The sequence below is a fragment of the Aotus nancymaae genome, unplaced genomic scaffold (assembly GCF_030222135.1).
Source record: "Aotus nancymaae isolate 86718 unplaced genomic scaffold, 86718_ANA_hifiasm-v0.15.2.pri h1tg000064l_1, whole genome shotgun sequence".
NCBI lineage: Eukaryota > Metazoa > Chordata > Mammalia > Primates > Aotidae > Aotus > Aotus nancymaae.
In genome coordinates this window covers 9,097,733-9,113,641 of record NW_026988479.1, presented here as the reverse complement: position 1 = coordinate 9,113,641, position 15,909 = coordinate 9,097,733, and the positions used below count along the sequence as shown (strand labels likewise).

Below are 15,909 nucleotides of genomic sequence, written 5' to 3'. Positions count from 1 at the left end.
AACCGTGGCCCCGCGCCCCCAGGCCCAGAAGCCTTGGCCGGCCCACGCCCGCAGAAGCTGGCGCCCGGCACCGCCCGCCTGTGCCAGAGCCTTCTGGGGCGGAACGCGCCGGCCGAGAGTCGACTTAGGCCGTAGAGGCCGGAGCTCGGGCCTGGACTGGAGGTTTGGCCTCAGAAAGGAGGCCTCACGGGGAAGGATGTGGCCTTCTTGGCCTTAGGAGTGATTCCTAGTTCAGTCGTTCATTCATTCGGCAAATGCGCCTGGGCATTCGGGAAACTGATTCCGAGCCTGAGGTTGGAATAGAGGCCCGCAGTCCTGGTGATTTGTCCAAGGTCACACAACTGGGAGGACCCCAAACCTTAGTTTTCTCCTCTGTAGAATGGGAGCAGTTGTATCTCTCCTTCGTTGAGTTTTGGGGAAGAATAAAATGAATTAACATAAAACCTTTCGAGCAGTGCTGGTGTGGAGAAGGGCTACGTAGAAACCCTGACACCTTTGGGGCTTTTTCGGTGAATCCAGCCCATCCCCCGCAGATCATTTTGCTACACGTGCATTGTGGAAAGGGTTCAATAAATGTAGCTCCTGTTTTTAAGCATTCTTACACTATTATTAACAAGCATTTGTATACCAGGTATTGAGTAACTTTAGGATAATTTATGAAAAACGTTTTAAGTCTACAAATGGACATTTTCAAGCTCAAGCAGTAAGTTTGCATGTGCAGACCTTGAATGCAGGAGCAGACCCTGGTTTGGAGGCCCGTTCCGTCTGGGGCTGCTATACCCTTGACTAGCCTCCCCGCTCTCCTGGGGAGGTAGGTTAAAGGGCGCCTCCATTTCCTAAACTCCTCCACTGTTGGCAAGGCCAGGGCAGACTACCCAGGGCCTGCCTTCATTCTGCCCATGCCAGCTCTGGACCGACTGAGCTCCTAAGGGTCAGACTGAGACCCTGTCCTACTTTGTCTTCAGTGACTGGGCTGGTGCTGCCTGGCACACAGTAGGTGCTTGAGAAGGGTCTGGGGCGGGGATAAATGCACTCTTGTTCAGAATCCACCCACCCTTGTTGACAGAGTTTTACTATTCCAGTAGCGGGAACATCGTGGGTGCTCTAGGTATATGTGGAATTATTGAAGGGGCATATAAGGGCTGCAGGCCCAGACCATAGTCCTTTGATCCTGGCTTTTATTTTTTTTATTTTTGGAGACAGGGTCTTGCTCTGTTGCCGAGGCTGGAGTACAGTGGCACCATATCAGCTCATGGCAGCTTCTGCCTCCTGGGCTCAAGCAGTCCTCCCACCTCAGCCTCCCAAGAGTATCTGGGACCCCAGGCTCATACCACTAGGCCTGGTTAATTTTTGTATTTTTAGTAGAGATGGGGTTTTGCCATGTTGGCCAGACTGGTCTCAAACTCCCGACCTGAAGCAATCCACCTGCCTCAGCCTCCCAAAGTGCTGGCACTACAGGCATGAGCCGCCATGCCCAGCCCTGGACATCCTTTTGAGGGACACAGACATCTCACTTGCAGAAAACAGCCTCACCTAGCAGAGAGTCACAAATATTTAAAGAACTGTAACAGTCTTGAAATAAGTGCTTTAAATACATTGTCTTCCTTCGAGGGAAAGTTGTTGAACTGGTGTTTCTGGGCTTGCAGGGAGGGTGACATGGGTGAATGGGGTTCTGCAGAAGGTGTTGGGGCTGTTACTCCTTCCCTCATGGTGGGTGGATTGATGGCTTGTGCTGGAGTTGTCCTGAGTATGGTGCCTGCCTCTGGGTAGTGGAGACTGCTCACTGTTGATAAGTTTTATTTCTGCTATTCTAGAGTCGGGCTGTAGGCAGGGGTTATTTGTAGCACAGAAAGCAGGGGACCCTACAGGGATGGGGTGCCTATGGACCTCTGCCCCTGCTGAACACTAGGTAGATGTGGACAGTGAACTCCATGCTGGGGTGGTGAAGGGCATCCACCCTCCACCTTTACCAGGAAGATGCTCCGGAAGCACTGAAGTCTACTTTGCCCTTGCTGGAATTTCCCCTGGTGCAGTGTCTTCGGTGGTAGTGACTGGGAGAGGCGCATGTGTGTCTGAGGACCAGTCCAAGCCTGGAGGCTGCCCCTCCTGGTGCTCTGAGTTTCTGTAGTCTGTGGCTTTGGGCTTTTTATGGACTCCTGTGGTAGCCACTGAGAAAAAGTGACCAGTGGGCTCCTCCGCTGGGTCTGGGCACATCTCTCCATTTAACCACTTACTCAGGGGGTTTGGGATGGGTGGGACTCTAAGTTCTTTACTCAGAACTGTGCTGGAAGGAGCACTGGAGAGCAGCTTGGGCCCACAACACAGGTCTGATGAGCCGTAGGCTCTGTCCCATACAGGTCAAGTCACTTTCTTGTGCTTCAGTTTCTTTGCCATAAAAGTATGGTTGTCATCACAGTGATTGCTGATTGAGGGCTTGCTCAGCACCTTTCTTTTTTTTTGAGACGGTGTTTCGCTCTTGTTACCCAGGCTGGAGTGCAATGGCGCTATCTTGGCTCACCGCAACCTCCGCCTCCTGGGTTCAAGCAATTCTCCTGCCTTAGCCTCCCGAGTAGCTGGGACTACAGGCGTGCGCCACCATGCCCAGCTAATTTTTGTATTTTTAGTAGAGAACGGGGTTTCACCATGTTGACCAGGTTGGTCTCGATCTCTTGACCTCGTGATCCACCTGCCTTGGCCTCCCAAAGTGCTGGGATTATAGGTGTGAGCCACCGCGCCCGGCCTGCACCTTTCTAGAGGCTCGAAGAATGTTCTGTGACGTTGAGTCTACCACCCTACACACCCTGGGAGAGAGGTAGTGTGTTTCCATTTCACAGGTCGGCAGACTTGAGCACAGAGAGGCGAGGTAACCACTGTGAGCTAACAGCCTGGCAGGAGTGGAGCTGGGATTCAAAGCCTGGCCTGAGTGGTGGTGCTCTTGCATTGCAGTTGCACTCCAGGGGACCCTTGCAAGGAGCTAGTAGATGTGAATGCCTTTTTGAAAAGTCGAAATTGCTGTTCTGATGAGAGATAATATTCTTCCACACCAATCAGAGTGAACTTGTGCATGGCTGAGTGTAGACCAGCCAGCAGTGGACAATGGAGTCACCCCTATTTGTTGCAAGGACAGTGGTGCTGAGTGTCTATTATAAGGGTCAGTTTTCCCTGGGATCTGGTGGGAGGCATTCTTCCAGGACCTGGTCAGCTAAACAGTGCCTCATTATGGACATGAAGGGCTCTGGACCCTGTGGTTCAGAGTGACCTTTTGAACATGCTCAGCAACCATTATTATAGTAAATACTCAAAATGAAAACTTTTGATAAAATACTGTGTGTGTGCCCTGCTTACCATGTGCCAGCCACTGTACTAAGTGTTGTATATTAATTAACGAGCTATTCAGTCCTCACAGTGATGCCAATCCAGGTGCTCTTTCCCCATATTAGAGCTGAAGAAAAAGGAGTGGAGAAATTGTGACTTGCCCACTAGAAAGTGGTGGGTTGGGTTAGAACTCAGGTCTTTCTGACTCCCGAGGTTACCTGCCCAAGCACTGTCTGTCTCAATCCCACCTGGTCAAGCCAGGCAGTGAGGCTCCAGGGAACTTGAGGTGCCTGAGATCAGGCAGGAGCCCCAGGTGTGCCTGGAATCCAGACCATAGTGTGCTGGCTGCCTGCCCAGGCCACCTCCTCTTGATGGATGGGTGGGCAGGCTGCCCTGAGTCAGCAACCTTCTCCTGAGTCTAGGAGCTCAGCATGCAACTCAGCCGTGTTGGTGGTAGCCCAGCTCTCAGGGTGTTTCAAAATAGAAGCTACCGCTGGAAAGCTTTACTGCCCACTTTGGGACTGTTGTGGAAGGATGGAGGGTAGAGCAGCTGCATTAAGTACACAGACCTGCTATCAGAGCACAGGGCCATCGGCTTTGCCAGGATCCTGGAGCTTGAACCAGGAACTGTTCCCCTGGCAAGAAAGAGAAAGTGCTGTTGTGTATGTGTGCGTGTGTGTGTGTGTGTGTGTGTGTGTGTGTGTGTGTGTATGAGCGAGCTGCTGATTGTGTTCGCCCCCACATGTTGGCTTTTAGAGCTAGGCTTGCCTTCTGCTGGGGAAGTTGCTTTTCCTAGTCCTCAGGGCTAGGAAGAGGTGCTGTTGCTGTGATCCCTGGCTGGTTTGATGCCCCTCCTATAGGCTGGTCTAGTTCTGCCCTGGCAGACCACCTAGAATGGTGTTGGTGAAACAGTGGAGCCAGAGACTTTTCCACAGTACTCTCTTCCTCAGCAGAATCCTAAGATGATGGCAATGATGGGTGATGATGATTGTGATTGCTCTGTTACTTAGGGTCCTTGCAGGGATCTGGTGCACACTTACACTTGGTAATCCAAGAGAGTTTAATGAAGACATCATTTGCAAAGCTGTGGACAGGGTGTCCGGTCTGGTCTGTTAACACCCTGAGGCCTACAAGAAAGGGAGCTTCTTGGTGGGAGCTGTGACCTTGGGTAGAAGAAGGTAGTCATTGCTCATCTGAGGCCCAGCAGGGAGGGAGACTCGGGTTCAGTACCCCAACTTCATTCTTCCCTAAACTCCCATCTTCTGCAGGTGCCTTGCATCGATAGACTAAGCCCAATCATAAGCCCATGGATAGCAGTCCATAATGATCAGTTCTGGGGGCACAGAGCAGGGTGGAAGGAAGGAGAGTAGATCTGGAGGGGCAGACAGAGTATCCAGTGTAGTGGATTATGGTTACCACTGCCCTTTGTTGAACACTTATTCCATGCCAGACACTCCTGCTGTTCTGCCTGTTTCACTTATTCCTTGTAACAACTTCCTTAGGCCTTTCTAAAGTAGGCTTTGTTAGCCACATTTTGTAGGTGAGCAAAATGAGACCTTAAGTTTAAATGGCTTGCTCAAGATCACATAGCCAGAAAAAGCTAGAGCTAGGGCTAGAGCTTCTGCCTGGCTGATAGCCCTCTGTAGTTACTATGCCTGCTGCCTGGGCACTTAGATGGGCTGGGAAATGCTGTGGCAGGGTGGCTTCTGGTCTTCAGGTCCCAGCCCTGCCACATCCTTGCCTTTCAAGGCAGTGTTGCAACACATTTGGGTGTTTATCTGTGTTTGAGAGACTTTTCCTTTTAGCTGTTCCTAGCTGAGTCTTGGAGACCCATGGGCACCCTGCTCCCTGTATCAACCATTACAGTAGTTGTTGGCTCTCTGGGGGTACAAAGCTCGTCTGCCTGAATCCTTTTATTATTATTATTATTAATTTCTTTTTATTTTTTATTTAAAAGAGTTGGGGGTCTCAGTATGTTGCCCAGGCTAGTTTCGAACTCCTGCATTTAGGCAATCCTACTGCCTCGGCCTCCCAAAGTGCTGGGATTACAGGCATGAGCCACCATGCTGGCACATGCCTGAATTGAGGGAGCCTCTGCAGAGAAAAGAGCATATTTCTATTATGTGGGGGCTTGGTAGGTGCTTAGTGCAGGGACTGCCCTGAGCTTCCTTTTCTCAGTGGCACCTGGGGGCAGCCCTGCCTGTTAGGCACAGGCTGAGAGGCATGGCAGGAGGAGTTCTGCCTCCTCTGGCAGGCTCTTGAACAAGCACCTCCGGTGATTCTTGTGCACACTGAAGTTAGGGAGCTTTGCCTTGCTCATGGTTTCTGGCAGGGTGGCCAAGCCACCAGTGGTCACCTGGGAGTGAAATGTGCTCCCATGGACCTTGCCTGATAACTCTTCCATCTCAGTATAGTCTGAATCTGTTCTTGTAATCTGTATGGACACTCTACGTAGCCTTCTGGCATCCCTACTGCAGCAGCCTTGGAATGTGACTTGTGGGCACAACACAGCTCAATTTCAGGCACGGTGGTTGGCTTTTAAAATTCTTTTTTTTTTTTTGAGAGGGAGTCTTGCTGTGTCACCCCAGCTGGAGTGTAGTGGCACGATTTCAGCTCATCACAACCTCCACCTCTGAGGTTCAAGCAATTCTCCTGCCTCAGCCTCCCAAGTAGCTGGGATTATAGGCACCCGCCACCATGCCCGGCTAATTTTTGTATTAAAATTCTTTATCCTTAAACAAATTAACAATGTAAACAAACAGCTTAAATAATGAAGCAGAACAAAAAAAGAAAATTTGATTTGAAGTTCACTCCTTCCCTAAACCTCCTTCTCCAGAAGCGTCTGGTTTAGACCCAATTTGCAGATTGGCTTGTATCCTTCCACATGCTTTCGCATTCATTCATGAACACCAAAAGATGTGTAAAAAGGTTTTCCTCCTATTATATGGAGTTATGAATTTTCTGACTTTTTTTTCATATAACTATATCACAGCTAGCTTTCTATGCCACCACATACATCCACCTTATTTATTTATTTATTTATTTATTTATTTATTTAGTGAGACAGTCTTGCTCTGTCATCCAGGCTGGAGTGCAGTGGCATAATCTCAGTTCACTGCAACCTCTGCCTCCTGGTTTAAGCTCGTGCCTCAGCCTCTCGAGTAGCTGGCATTACAGGTGAGCACCACCATGCCTGGCTGATTTTTTTTGGTATATTTAGTAGAGACAGGGTTTTGCCATGTTGGCCAGGCTGGTCTCGAAATCCTGGCCTCAAGTGATCTGCCTGCCTTGGCCTCCCAGGATTACAGACATGAGCCACCCACCTTAATCTCTTTGATTGCCGTGTGGTACTTCTTAGTTTGCAAGTATAGTGCCTTAATTTTTTTTCATTCATTTTCCTTTTGTTGGACTTTTAAGTTGCTTCTGGGTTTTGTGTTACAGATACTGCTACAGTGAGCATTCTCATGTACACATCTTTGAGTTCCTTGGTTGCTACAGTGGGGTGAGTTCCTAGAAGTGGAATTGCTACTAGACCAGCCTGGGCAGCATAGTGAGACCCCGACTGTTAAGTTAAAAAAAATTATTAATTTATTATTGCTGGGTTAATTGTTCTTCAAAAAGAGTGTACCTGTAGTACTCCCACTTGGCGTGAATGAGAGTGATTGTTTTCCACACCCTCGCTAGCACTGGATGTTATCATCTGCGTTTTTGCCAGTCTGCTGGTTAAGTGAGCTTCCCAAACAGATGTGGCATTCACTCAACAGTGGCTCTGGGTGGCCCTTAGAATAAAGTGCATGCTTAGTTTTGATGTCAGAAGCAAACAGTGCTCCCTTCTGAAGGCACTTGGTCTCCTCAGCCTGAGTTCAGCTCTCCTTAGAGGCGGGAGCAGGCAGGGAGTGGGGGTCATTGCTAGTTGAGGGTCTCGCCAGCTCCCCCACTCTTGGTGGTGCTGCAACAATGACCCTGCAGAGGGAACTCTTACTTCCTGGTTGCATTGTAATTTACTAAATTCCAATTGTCAGATTCCAAGTTTCTACTTTTTTCCCCACTATTAAACAATATTCTGATGCTCGTTGCGCATTCACTCATCAAACACATTTATATTAAACGCCTATTATGTGCCAGGCCTTAGCATCTTTATATACGTAGCTTTTTTCCACATTTTGGATAAATTTATGCATGACAGGCTCTGGGGCGCTTTGAGTTCAAGGGTGTGATTTGAGGGTAGGTGTATGGGGTTGGGTGGGGTGGGGGCACTGTGAGCAGAGCAGCTGTCACTGCCATGCAGCTGATGAGTCAAGAAGGATGTGTACCCCCAAGACAGAGGTTACGTAAGTGTTATGCAGACTGTGCTGGGTGATAGATACACTATCCTTCCCCTCTGAGCTTCCAGTATGGGCCGGATTTTCATTCCTCAGCTGGAATGGGGATTGCATAATTTGTTCAAGGTCAGCCAAGGAAAGGTTGGGTAGGTAGACTGGCAGGCTGTGGAGGGGAACCAGGACTCCTGTCTCCTAGTGTGACTTGCTGGTCCTTCTCAAAACCATCAGTGACTGCAGGCAGGTCTGCTCAACCCGGCCCTACCCATCCCTCTGTTTCCCACCAGCCAGTTGAAATGAAGCCCCCATGCTCAGCCCTGAAGCCATCACTCCGGCAGAGAGGCCTGTGGGTCTGTCTCCCCAGGACACCCTTTGACTTCTGTCTGTCTAGGGCCGGCTGCTTTGCCGATGGCCAGATGGCCCTGCTTCATGCGCAGCCTCTCGGCTTGTGAAGGCCCCTGTGGGGTGGATGCTGCAGAGACAGCTGTGTGTCAGTAGCCAACTGTACAGACTGTGATTTGGAGCAGATCCGGGTGGAAGGAGCGGCTGGGAGGGGCCAGGGCCAGGGTTCAACCTTCAAGTCAGCGCCCTGGCAGGGTGTTAAGTGAAAGCACATTGCCGACTTTTCTTTCCTCCAGTCCTCGCCTTTTGAAAACTAATGCAGATTATTGTTTCTACCATAAGATTGTCTCTGAAATGGGTTTGAGAGCTGTGTAAAAATGGGCATTTTGGGGGTGCTGTTTGTAGCTGTAAGAAAGCTGAACTGCAGGGAGTGGCAGAGCTGTCTCAGGCCTTCCTTAGTGCTGTCAGATCAGTGTAGCAGGGGATGGGCCGAAGTGCACACAAAGCAGGAGCGGAAGCTACCACTGCCTGGCACTTGGGGGCCTTTAGTGAAGGGGTAAGTCAGCCTTTTGCTGTCCTTGGTGGTATCCCCTCAGGCCCAGGAGTGGACTTGATTCCATTCAGCCAGTGGTATCTGTGTGTCCTCCCTGCCAGGTGCTGTGCTGGGGAGAATGCTTACCTGGGGACCCAGAAGGGAGAGATTATGCTTCATCGTCTGTATTCAAGGGGATGGGGAAGGGAGCATGACACACTGATGAGAAAGCCAGCCTCCAGCATGGTCACAGTGAGGCGTTGGATAAGGAGATGTTTTAGTGAACCAGCAAGTTCACTTGTGTGCTGTTGGTACCAAGTGTATGAAAGTGTGTGGGACCCCACAGCCCCAGAAGCGTCTGGCCATGTCGGAGCTGCTAGAGGCCCCAGGCGGATTCTGCCTGCTCTTCTGAGCTCTGCTTTCTGAGTCCCTTGTCCTTGGGTGGTAATCTCCTTAGTGGCCTTGTACTTTAGGCTGATGTTTGCTGTGGGTGGGGTGTTTTTTGACTGGTGGCTGTGCTTGTTGGGTTTTGGGAATTAGCACTGAGAGAGGGCATTTGGGGAACATTAAATGGATGAGTGTTCTGCCTTTATCCTGAGCGGGGACCAGTCCAGATGTGAAGGCTACTGTGTCTGGGAGGTGTCTTTTCTGTGGGATCAGGGAACAATTGTGGGGAAGGCTCTGGCTCCTAAGGTCCAGGGAAGTCTTAACTGACCCACAGATATTACCACTGGACTGCTTCTCCTCCTGCCTCCCCAGCCCCCAATCCTGGCTGAGTTTGTGGCTCAGCTGGGAGGGGTAGCACTGAAGCTGGGTGCTTGGTCCACTGATGGCTTGTTAATCCTCTCAGGTGGAGAATGTTCTGGGCCCTTTACTGGTATGTTCTTTATCTGCCCTGGGTTACTTTGCCTCAGATTTCAATCCAGAGTTGTTTTCCTAGGAAGGGGTCAGACAAAGGGTATTTCTTAAGGATCTGGTCGGTGGTTTCCTGGTCTATCTCTGGGGTGGATGTACCTACAGGGTGAGTTTGGAAGGGGGGAAAAAGTAGGGAAAAGGAAGCCCCCAGACTTGAAAGAGCCAGTGGCGGGCAGTGTGAAATGGATCATCCCCCCTCATCTCTCTACCCTGATCCTAATGTGAGCTGACCTGCCCATGGTTCCAGCCTGATCATGTGCAAGAAATAACACGGCAGTGACAAAAATAGGACAGAGTCAACAGCTCGCTCCTCTTCTGTGCTCTGACACAAAAGTGAGCTGGGATAAAATTAACAAAGTGTCTGGAAAAAGGAAAGTAGGCCCTGGACCACAGCTTCACAATTTAAAATTGTAAAAGTTTATACTGTTTCTTTTACAACATACTCAGTGAGTCTGTGGCCTCCTGCAATGCCTTTGAAGTTAAAGCCTTGCTCAAGAATGCAACTTCCATTTGTGATATTGTTCCCCTGGGATCATTGGAACCACTTTTTAGTGGGCTCCCTCCCACTTGCCAGGAGCAAGTCATGCATGTGTTTATTTGTGTGAGTAGATATACATGTAACTTCAGATGGTGTATATGCAGATGCATTTGATAATTCAGGTGTACTGTATTTTAAAAATGAATGGATCCTCCTGGTTAGGTGAGACTAATGATTCTAGGGGTGGAGAAGGTACAGGAGATGAGGCTTTCTCACACATGACCCCCTCTCCTCCTGGGCAGAGCACACAGTGTACAGTCCCAGATTAGGATTTTAATCCTGTGTACACAGCATATACAGCATGCCAAAGCAAAGGCTTCCAGGGATGCAGTGTGGTCCTTAGGGCAAAGACTATTTGAGTTACTCTCCTTCCTTGAACACCGAGGTGCTTAATACATGTTTGTTGATTGACTTAGTGATATGTAGCAATCCCAAGTAGTCCTTTGATGGTTGGTTTTTAAAATAAAGTCATACCGGAGCTTAATAAATGTTTAATTTATTTGGAGGATGTAGTTGGGTTTTTTCCATGTGAAGAGCTGCCAAATTGGTTAGGTTTTACTGTATTATCTGTCAGAAATATGAAGTGGGTTCCCATAAAGTCCAAAAGTTTTGGGAGAAATTGGGTCCATCCTGGCATATAGTAGGTACTCCATAAATATCTGTTGAATGAATGAAATAAGAGCCACATGGAAAATGATGTTTCCATGAAAAGCTCTGGTTTCTGTTTGGTGCATTTAATGTCCTAGTAGCTGATATTTTGTAAGAGGATATGTTTTATTGGCAAGAGTCCTGCAATTCAGTAGTCACTGGCTCATGGGAATGTGTCTTTGACAGTTTATTCATTAAGCAAATATTTCCTGACTCCTACTATGTTCTGGGCCTGGGCTCAGTCCTGAGGATGCTGAGGAGGAGAGGTCTAACGTGTTGATCCTCCTTCAACAAAGACTCACTGAGTGCCTCAAGTTCTGGCAACAAAATGAAGGACAAGACAGCGAAGGCTTCTTGGCCCACACCTGGGAGGATAAGCTACCTGGAGTCTTAGTGCTAGGTGATTTCTGTTGGTTGCTAATTATATCTAATAATTTTTACTAATGGAAAACTTCATTTCCCTAATTCCCAATGTATTTATTCTGGTGATTCTTTTATTGTAGCAGAAGATGGCTGTGCCACCCACATATGCCGATCTTGGCAAATCTGCCAGGGATGTCTTCACCAAGGGCTATGGTGAGTGTTGCAGAGAGGGGCTGCCTTTCAGCTAACAGACCAAGTTGGCATGTTGGAGACTTGACTGAAAACTGTTTAGGAGACCTGGGTAGGTCAGGTGTTCAGAACTTTCATGTGAGGGAAAGAAGAAGCCGTCTGTGGCGAGTGAAGCAGTTTTGGTTCTGCACCTAGTCGGACGGGCTCCTGCCTTGGTGCTGTCAAGTGGATATTCTTGTTTTCTCTTCCAAGTGTGGAGCAGCCCTGTGGAAGCTGCTGCAGTGGAGCGCGGCTTCTATATTTAGCCTGTGCTTAGGCACATTCCCACGAGGCCCTGTGACCGAGTCTCTGCCAGCTGTCAGGCGTCTTCTTCTCAGTCCTTACTGGGAATGCAGGTGGGGCCCAGGTGGGCCCGTGCCCATTCTGTCTGCTGCTGTTCCTGGCAGCTGAGCTCTTCATACAAGCAACAGCAGAGACTGGGTGCTCGCAGCCCTTGTGGCAGGAGCGTGCTTCTTTTAAAAAAGCATTTTGAAGCAACCGTGAGGGAGGCAGAGATGCTGATCTCTAGTTAGTTATTTAACCTATTAAAAGTTACCTTTTCTTTCTTTAGGATTTGGCTTAATAAAGCTTGATTTGAAAACAAAATCTGAGAATGGATTGGTAAGTAGTCCAACCCATGTGGAACATGAGCATTTATTTATTTTTGTTTTTTAAAAAGATTTTAGATTCAGGGAGTACATTTGCGGGTTTGTTACATGGATGTATTGTGTAATGGTGAGGTTTGGGCATCTAGCGTACCCATTACCCAAATAGTGACCATTGTGTGGAATGTGGGTATTTGTTGTAGATCAGCAAATAATTGTCATGACCTGGCTGGCAAAGCCAAAAGAAGGTATTAAAAAAAAAATTCTGGCAGTTTGTGGTTGTCACATTCAGTGCATCCTCTACATGATGGGTGGTCCAGCGGAACCATGCCAGTAGGCCCCCAATTCAGCAGCGGGTAATACTCAGAGGAGAATGGGGGCAGGTCTCAGTTTTAGTTTTCCTTATGCTTCTTATTTTCAAATTCACCTGTGTTCAACCACCTAAGTGTTTTTAACGTAATCTTAGTAGTCCCTTTTAGATTGTGGATGCAGTAATTGTTGGAAGGAAGAAGGTTCTTTGGCTCAGTGCTTTTTCTCTATACCAGGCTGGAGCCAAGATACAAGGGGGATGCTTTCCTGTCCAGACTGAAGAGTTACGGGGAGGAAGGAAGCTGTCTGCTGACAATGAATTCCCCATAAGATTTCTTTACATAGCAGGCTCCTTTACTCCCATCTGTACTTTAAATATCTATTTGAATTGTAGAGTTAGCCTTTGCTTGCTCCCCGCCCCCTCCCCCACATTCAGGGCAGAAAGGCAAGTATAGTTGGTTAGGAGTGGAGTGAAGCCAGTGAGTGCTGTGGTGCAGGCTGTGCCTCTCTCTCTCCTTTGAAGGAATTTACAAGCTCAGGCTCAGCCAACACTGAGACCACCAAAGTGACGGGCAGTCTGGAAACCAAGTACAGGTGGACTGAGTACGGCCTGACGTTTACGGAGAAATGGAACACTGACAATACACTAGGCACCGAGATTACCTTGGAAGATCAGGTAATGGCTGCTGTGAAAAGATGCGGACTTATTAATTCACATCTGCTGGCCTGCCTTGTGACTAAACCTACTGGCAAATTTCTTTTCTGTTCAGCTTGCACGTGGACTGAAGCTGACTTTCGATTCATCCTTCTCACCTAACACTGGGTAAGATTCTCATCCGTTTTCTCCACAAGGATGTTCTCTGATGTTGCAGGTGGTGGAAGCCCTCTGTGACAAAACGTTTTGGGGGTTGATATTACCTAAAATATGGTCTCCACGACCTGGTAATTTAAGTCCTCTGGTTTTGATTTGGTCCCATGGGATGTATCCACATATACGCATTAACAGGCTGTGCTATAATGAGTACTTCCTAATTCAGGATTGGTATTTACCCAATGAAGTGCCACCTATGCTTGGCCCTGTGCCCATCTGGGGATCTAAGGGTGCCCAGGCCATGACTGTTACCCCTCAAGGAGCTCACTTTCTAATACAGGATTTGGACCAGTGTTTAGCACTGTTTTGAAATAAGATCCTGCATTATGTTAGTGTTCTCCTGGCTTCAGCCATGGAGGCTGCAGGATTTCTGGTTCACTAATAGCCATTTCATGTGATTTAGGCTGCTGGTGATGTAAGTGACCATGGCCAAAGGGCAATGGGTGACATTTGGAAGCAGGGCCTAACTGGTCACTGTTTCCAGCCTCGTTTCTTCAGGCGTGGGGGCCCTTCTCCCAGCTTCCTGCTTAGGGACACTGAGACCCTGTGAGTTTAACTGCAAGGTGGCTCCTGAGGCTGCACTTTCCAGGCCTTCTGGCCGCAGATGTATTAGGCTTGTTAGTTCTTGACCTATCAGCTGGGAAGATAGCATGTTGGTCTGCCTCAACTCCTGGGTGCTTTTCAGAGTGCCTAGAAGGAATCATTCCTTTTTAGAATACACCTTTGGATTTTTCCACTCAGATTGGTGGGTCTTCTAAACCTGGGGAAGGTTGTTTTGTATACTGATGATGGGATCAAAGGCATGTACTGAATTTCAATTTTTAAAAGTTGTAGTAAAGGGTCAGGTGAGTAGCTCCCACCTGTAATCCCAGCACTTTAGGAGCCTGAGATGGGTGGATCACTTGAGTTTGAGACCAGCCTGGGCAACATGGCGAAACCCCATCTCTAATAAAAATACAAAAATTAGCCAGGCATGGCGGTGCATGCCTGTAGTCCCAGCTACCTGGGAGGCTGAGGCACAAGAATCACTTGAACCTAGGATGCAAAGGTTGCAGTGAGCTGAGATCGTGCCACTGCACTCCAGCCTGGGCTACAGAGAGAGACTCTGTCTCAAAAAAAAAAAAAAAAATGTGGTAAGATGTACATATACAACTTAGTATCTTTAAGTGTATAGTTAAATGGCATTATGAATTTTTCAGTTTTGCCATTTCATTTAATTTTTTTCTCTTTTTTTTCCTTTTCAACAAATATTTATTAGAAGGAGGATCTACCAAGTCCAGACCTGTGCTGGGTGTGTGGTGCCCACAGGTGACTGGGCACACAAGGTTCCTACCCTCTAGAGATGTCTTTTTATAGCCTGACTGTAGATGATCCATTGACTGGGGGCTGATTTACTCCTGTTCCTCCTCTCTGCTGCAGCTTCTCCTGTCAGGAGCACTGCCTTCTTGCAATGCTTGTGCACTTCCCCCCAGGAACCCTGCCATGATATCAAGGAGAAGTTCTCCAGAGAGATCCTGCCTCCCTGGCTCAAGGGATCCTCCCTCCTCAGCCTCCCCAGGAGCTGGGACTACAGGTCCCTGCGACCACCCCTGGCTGATTTTTATATTTTTGATAGAGACAGTGTTTTACCATGTTGCTCAGGCTGGTCTTGAACTCCTGAGCTCAAGTGATCTGCCCACCTTGGGTTCCCAAAATGCTGGGATTATAGATGTGAGCCACCACACCCACCTTCAAATGGTAATTTTCTATTGCCATCCTTCCTCAACTTGTTAATTGGGATTCTACTGTAAGGATGAGCTCTTCCTTCTTCCCCATGTATTTATTCAATCAGTTATTTATTTGTATTTGTATAGATGCATGGACATTTACTCTATGGGCTATAATCCATACTGTTATTTATTTTGTTCCTCAAATTGTCCCAGATATGGCCATTAGGAGAATACATCCTGTGTGCTTTTTGACTAACCTCTGTTGTTTTTCAGAGCATGTCTTTATTTCTGGTTTCAGAAAGCATACCATACTCATCTAGTACTTATTTTTCCCCAGTCCTGCTGTCTGCCATTTCTTCAAGGAGACTTGGTTCTTTTTTTTTTTTTTTTATTCTTTTTCTTTTCTTTTTTTTCTTTCTATAATTTTTCATTTTTAGAAATGGGGTGTCACCATTTTGGCCAGGATGGTCTCGATCTCCTGACCTCGTGATCCGCCTGCCTTGGCCTCCCAAAGTGCTGGGATTACAGGCGTGAGCCACTGCGCCCGGCAGAGCCTTGGTTCTTTATGTTGGAGAATGGTGTTTAGAAACTAAGATTGTGGGTGCTAGGTGTACATATTGCTACTGGGTATTTGGGGAAAGTTCTGATAATTCATGATGGAGATTAGAAATGAAAGCTGGCTTTCCAAAGCAACTGAGAGTGCAGCCTGGGAAAACACCTGGCTCCCAGGATAAGCTGAGTGTAGACCGCATCTGGATGAGGCCACAGACCTCAATAAGAACCAGCACTCACCACTGAGTATCTACCACAAATAAAGACTGCTTGTTAACCACAAATCAGTCAGGCTTCTTTTGGGTGCTTGTCAAATTAGCACTACTGTTGAAATAGCTTAAAAATAAATCCCAGTGGCTGGGTGTGGTGGCTCCCGCCTATAATCCCAGCACTTTGGGAGGCTGAGGCAGGTGGATCACGAGGTCAGGAGTTCAAGACCAGCCTGGCCAACATGATGATACCCAGTCTCTACTAAAAGTACAAAAATTAGCCAGACGCGATGGCAGGCACCTGTAATCTCAGCTACTAGGAAGGCTGAGGCAGAATTGCTTGAACCTAGGCAGCAGAGGTTGCAGTGAGCTGAGATCGCACCACTGCACTACAGCCTGCGTGACAGAGTGAGACTCTGTCTCAAAACAAAACAAAACAAAATCCCAGGAATGT

At 48.1% G+C, this 15,909-nt stretch overlaps 1 protein-coding gene across 2 annotated transcripts in view; it reads left to right on the top strand.

Moving 5' to 3' along the window:
* Positions 1-15,909, top strand: part of VDAC1 (voltage dependent anion channel 1) — a 31,927-nt gene that overhangs the window by 799 nt on the left and 15,219 nt on the right. For both annotated transcript variants that reach the window (XM_012441686.2, XM_021664973.2), the window contains exons 2-5: positions 11,113-11,185; positions 11,772-11,821; positions 12,638-12,790; positions 12,885-12,937. In XM_012441686.2, the coding sequence (XP_012297109.1) occupies positions 11,119-11,185; positions 11,772-11,821; positions 12,638-12,790; positions 12,885-12,937 (323 nt within the window). In that variant the 5' untranslated portion in view covers positions 11,113-11,118. The remainder of the gene's footprint in view (positions 1-11,112; positions 11,186-11,771; positions 11,822-12,637; positions 12,791-12,884; positions 12,938-15,909) is intronic.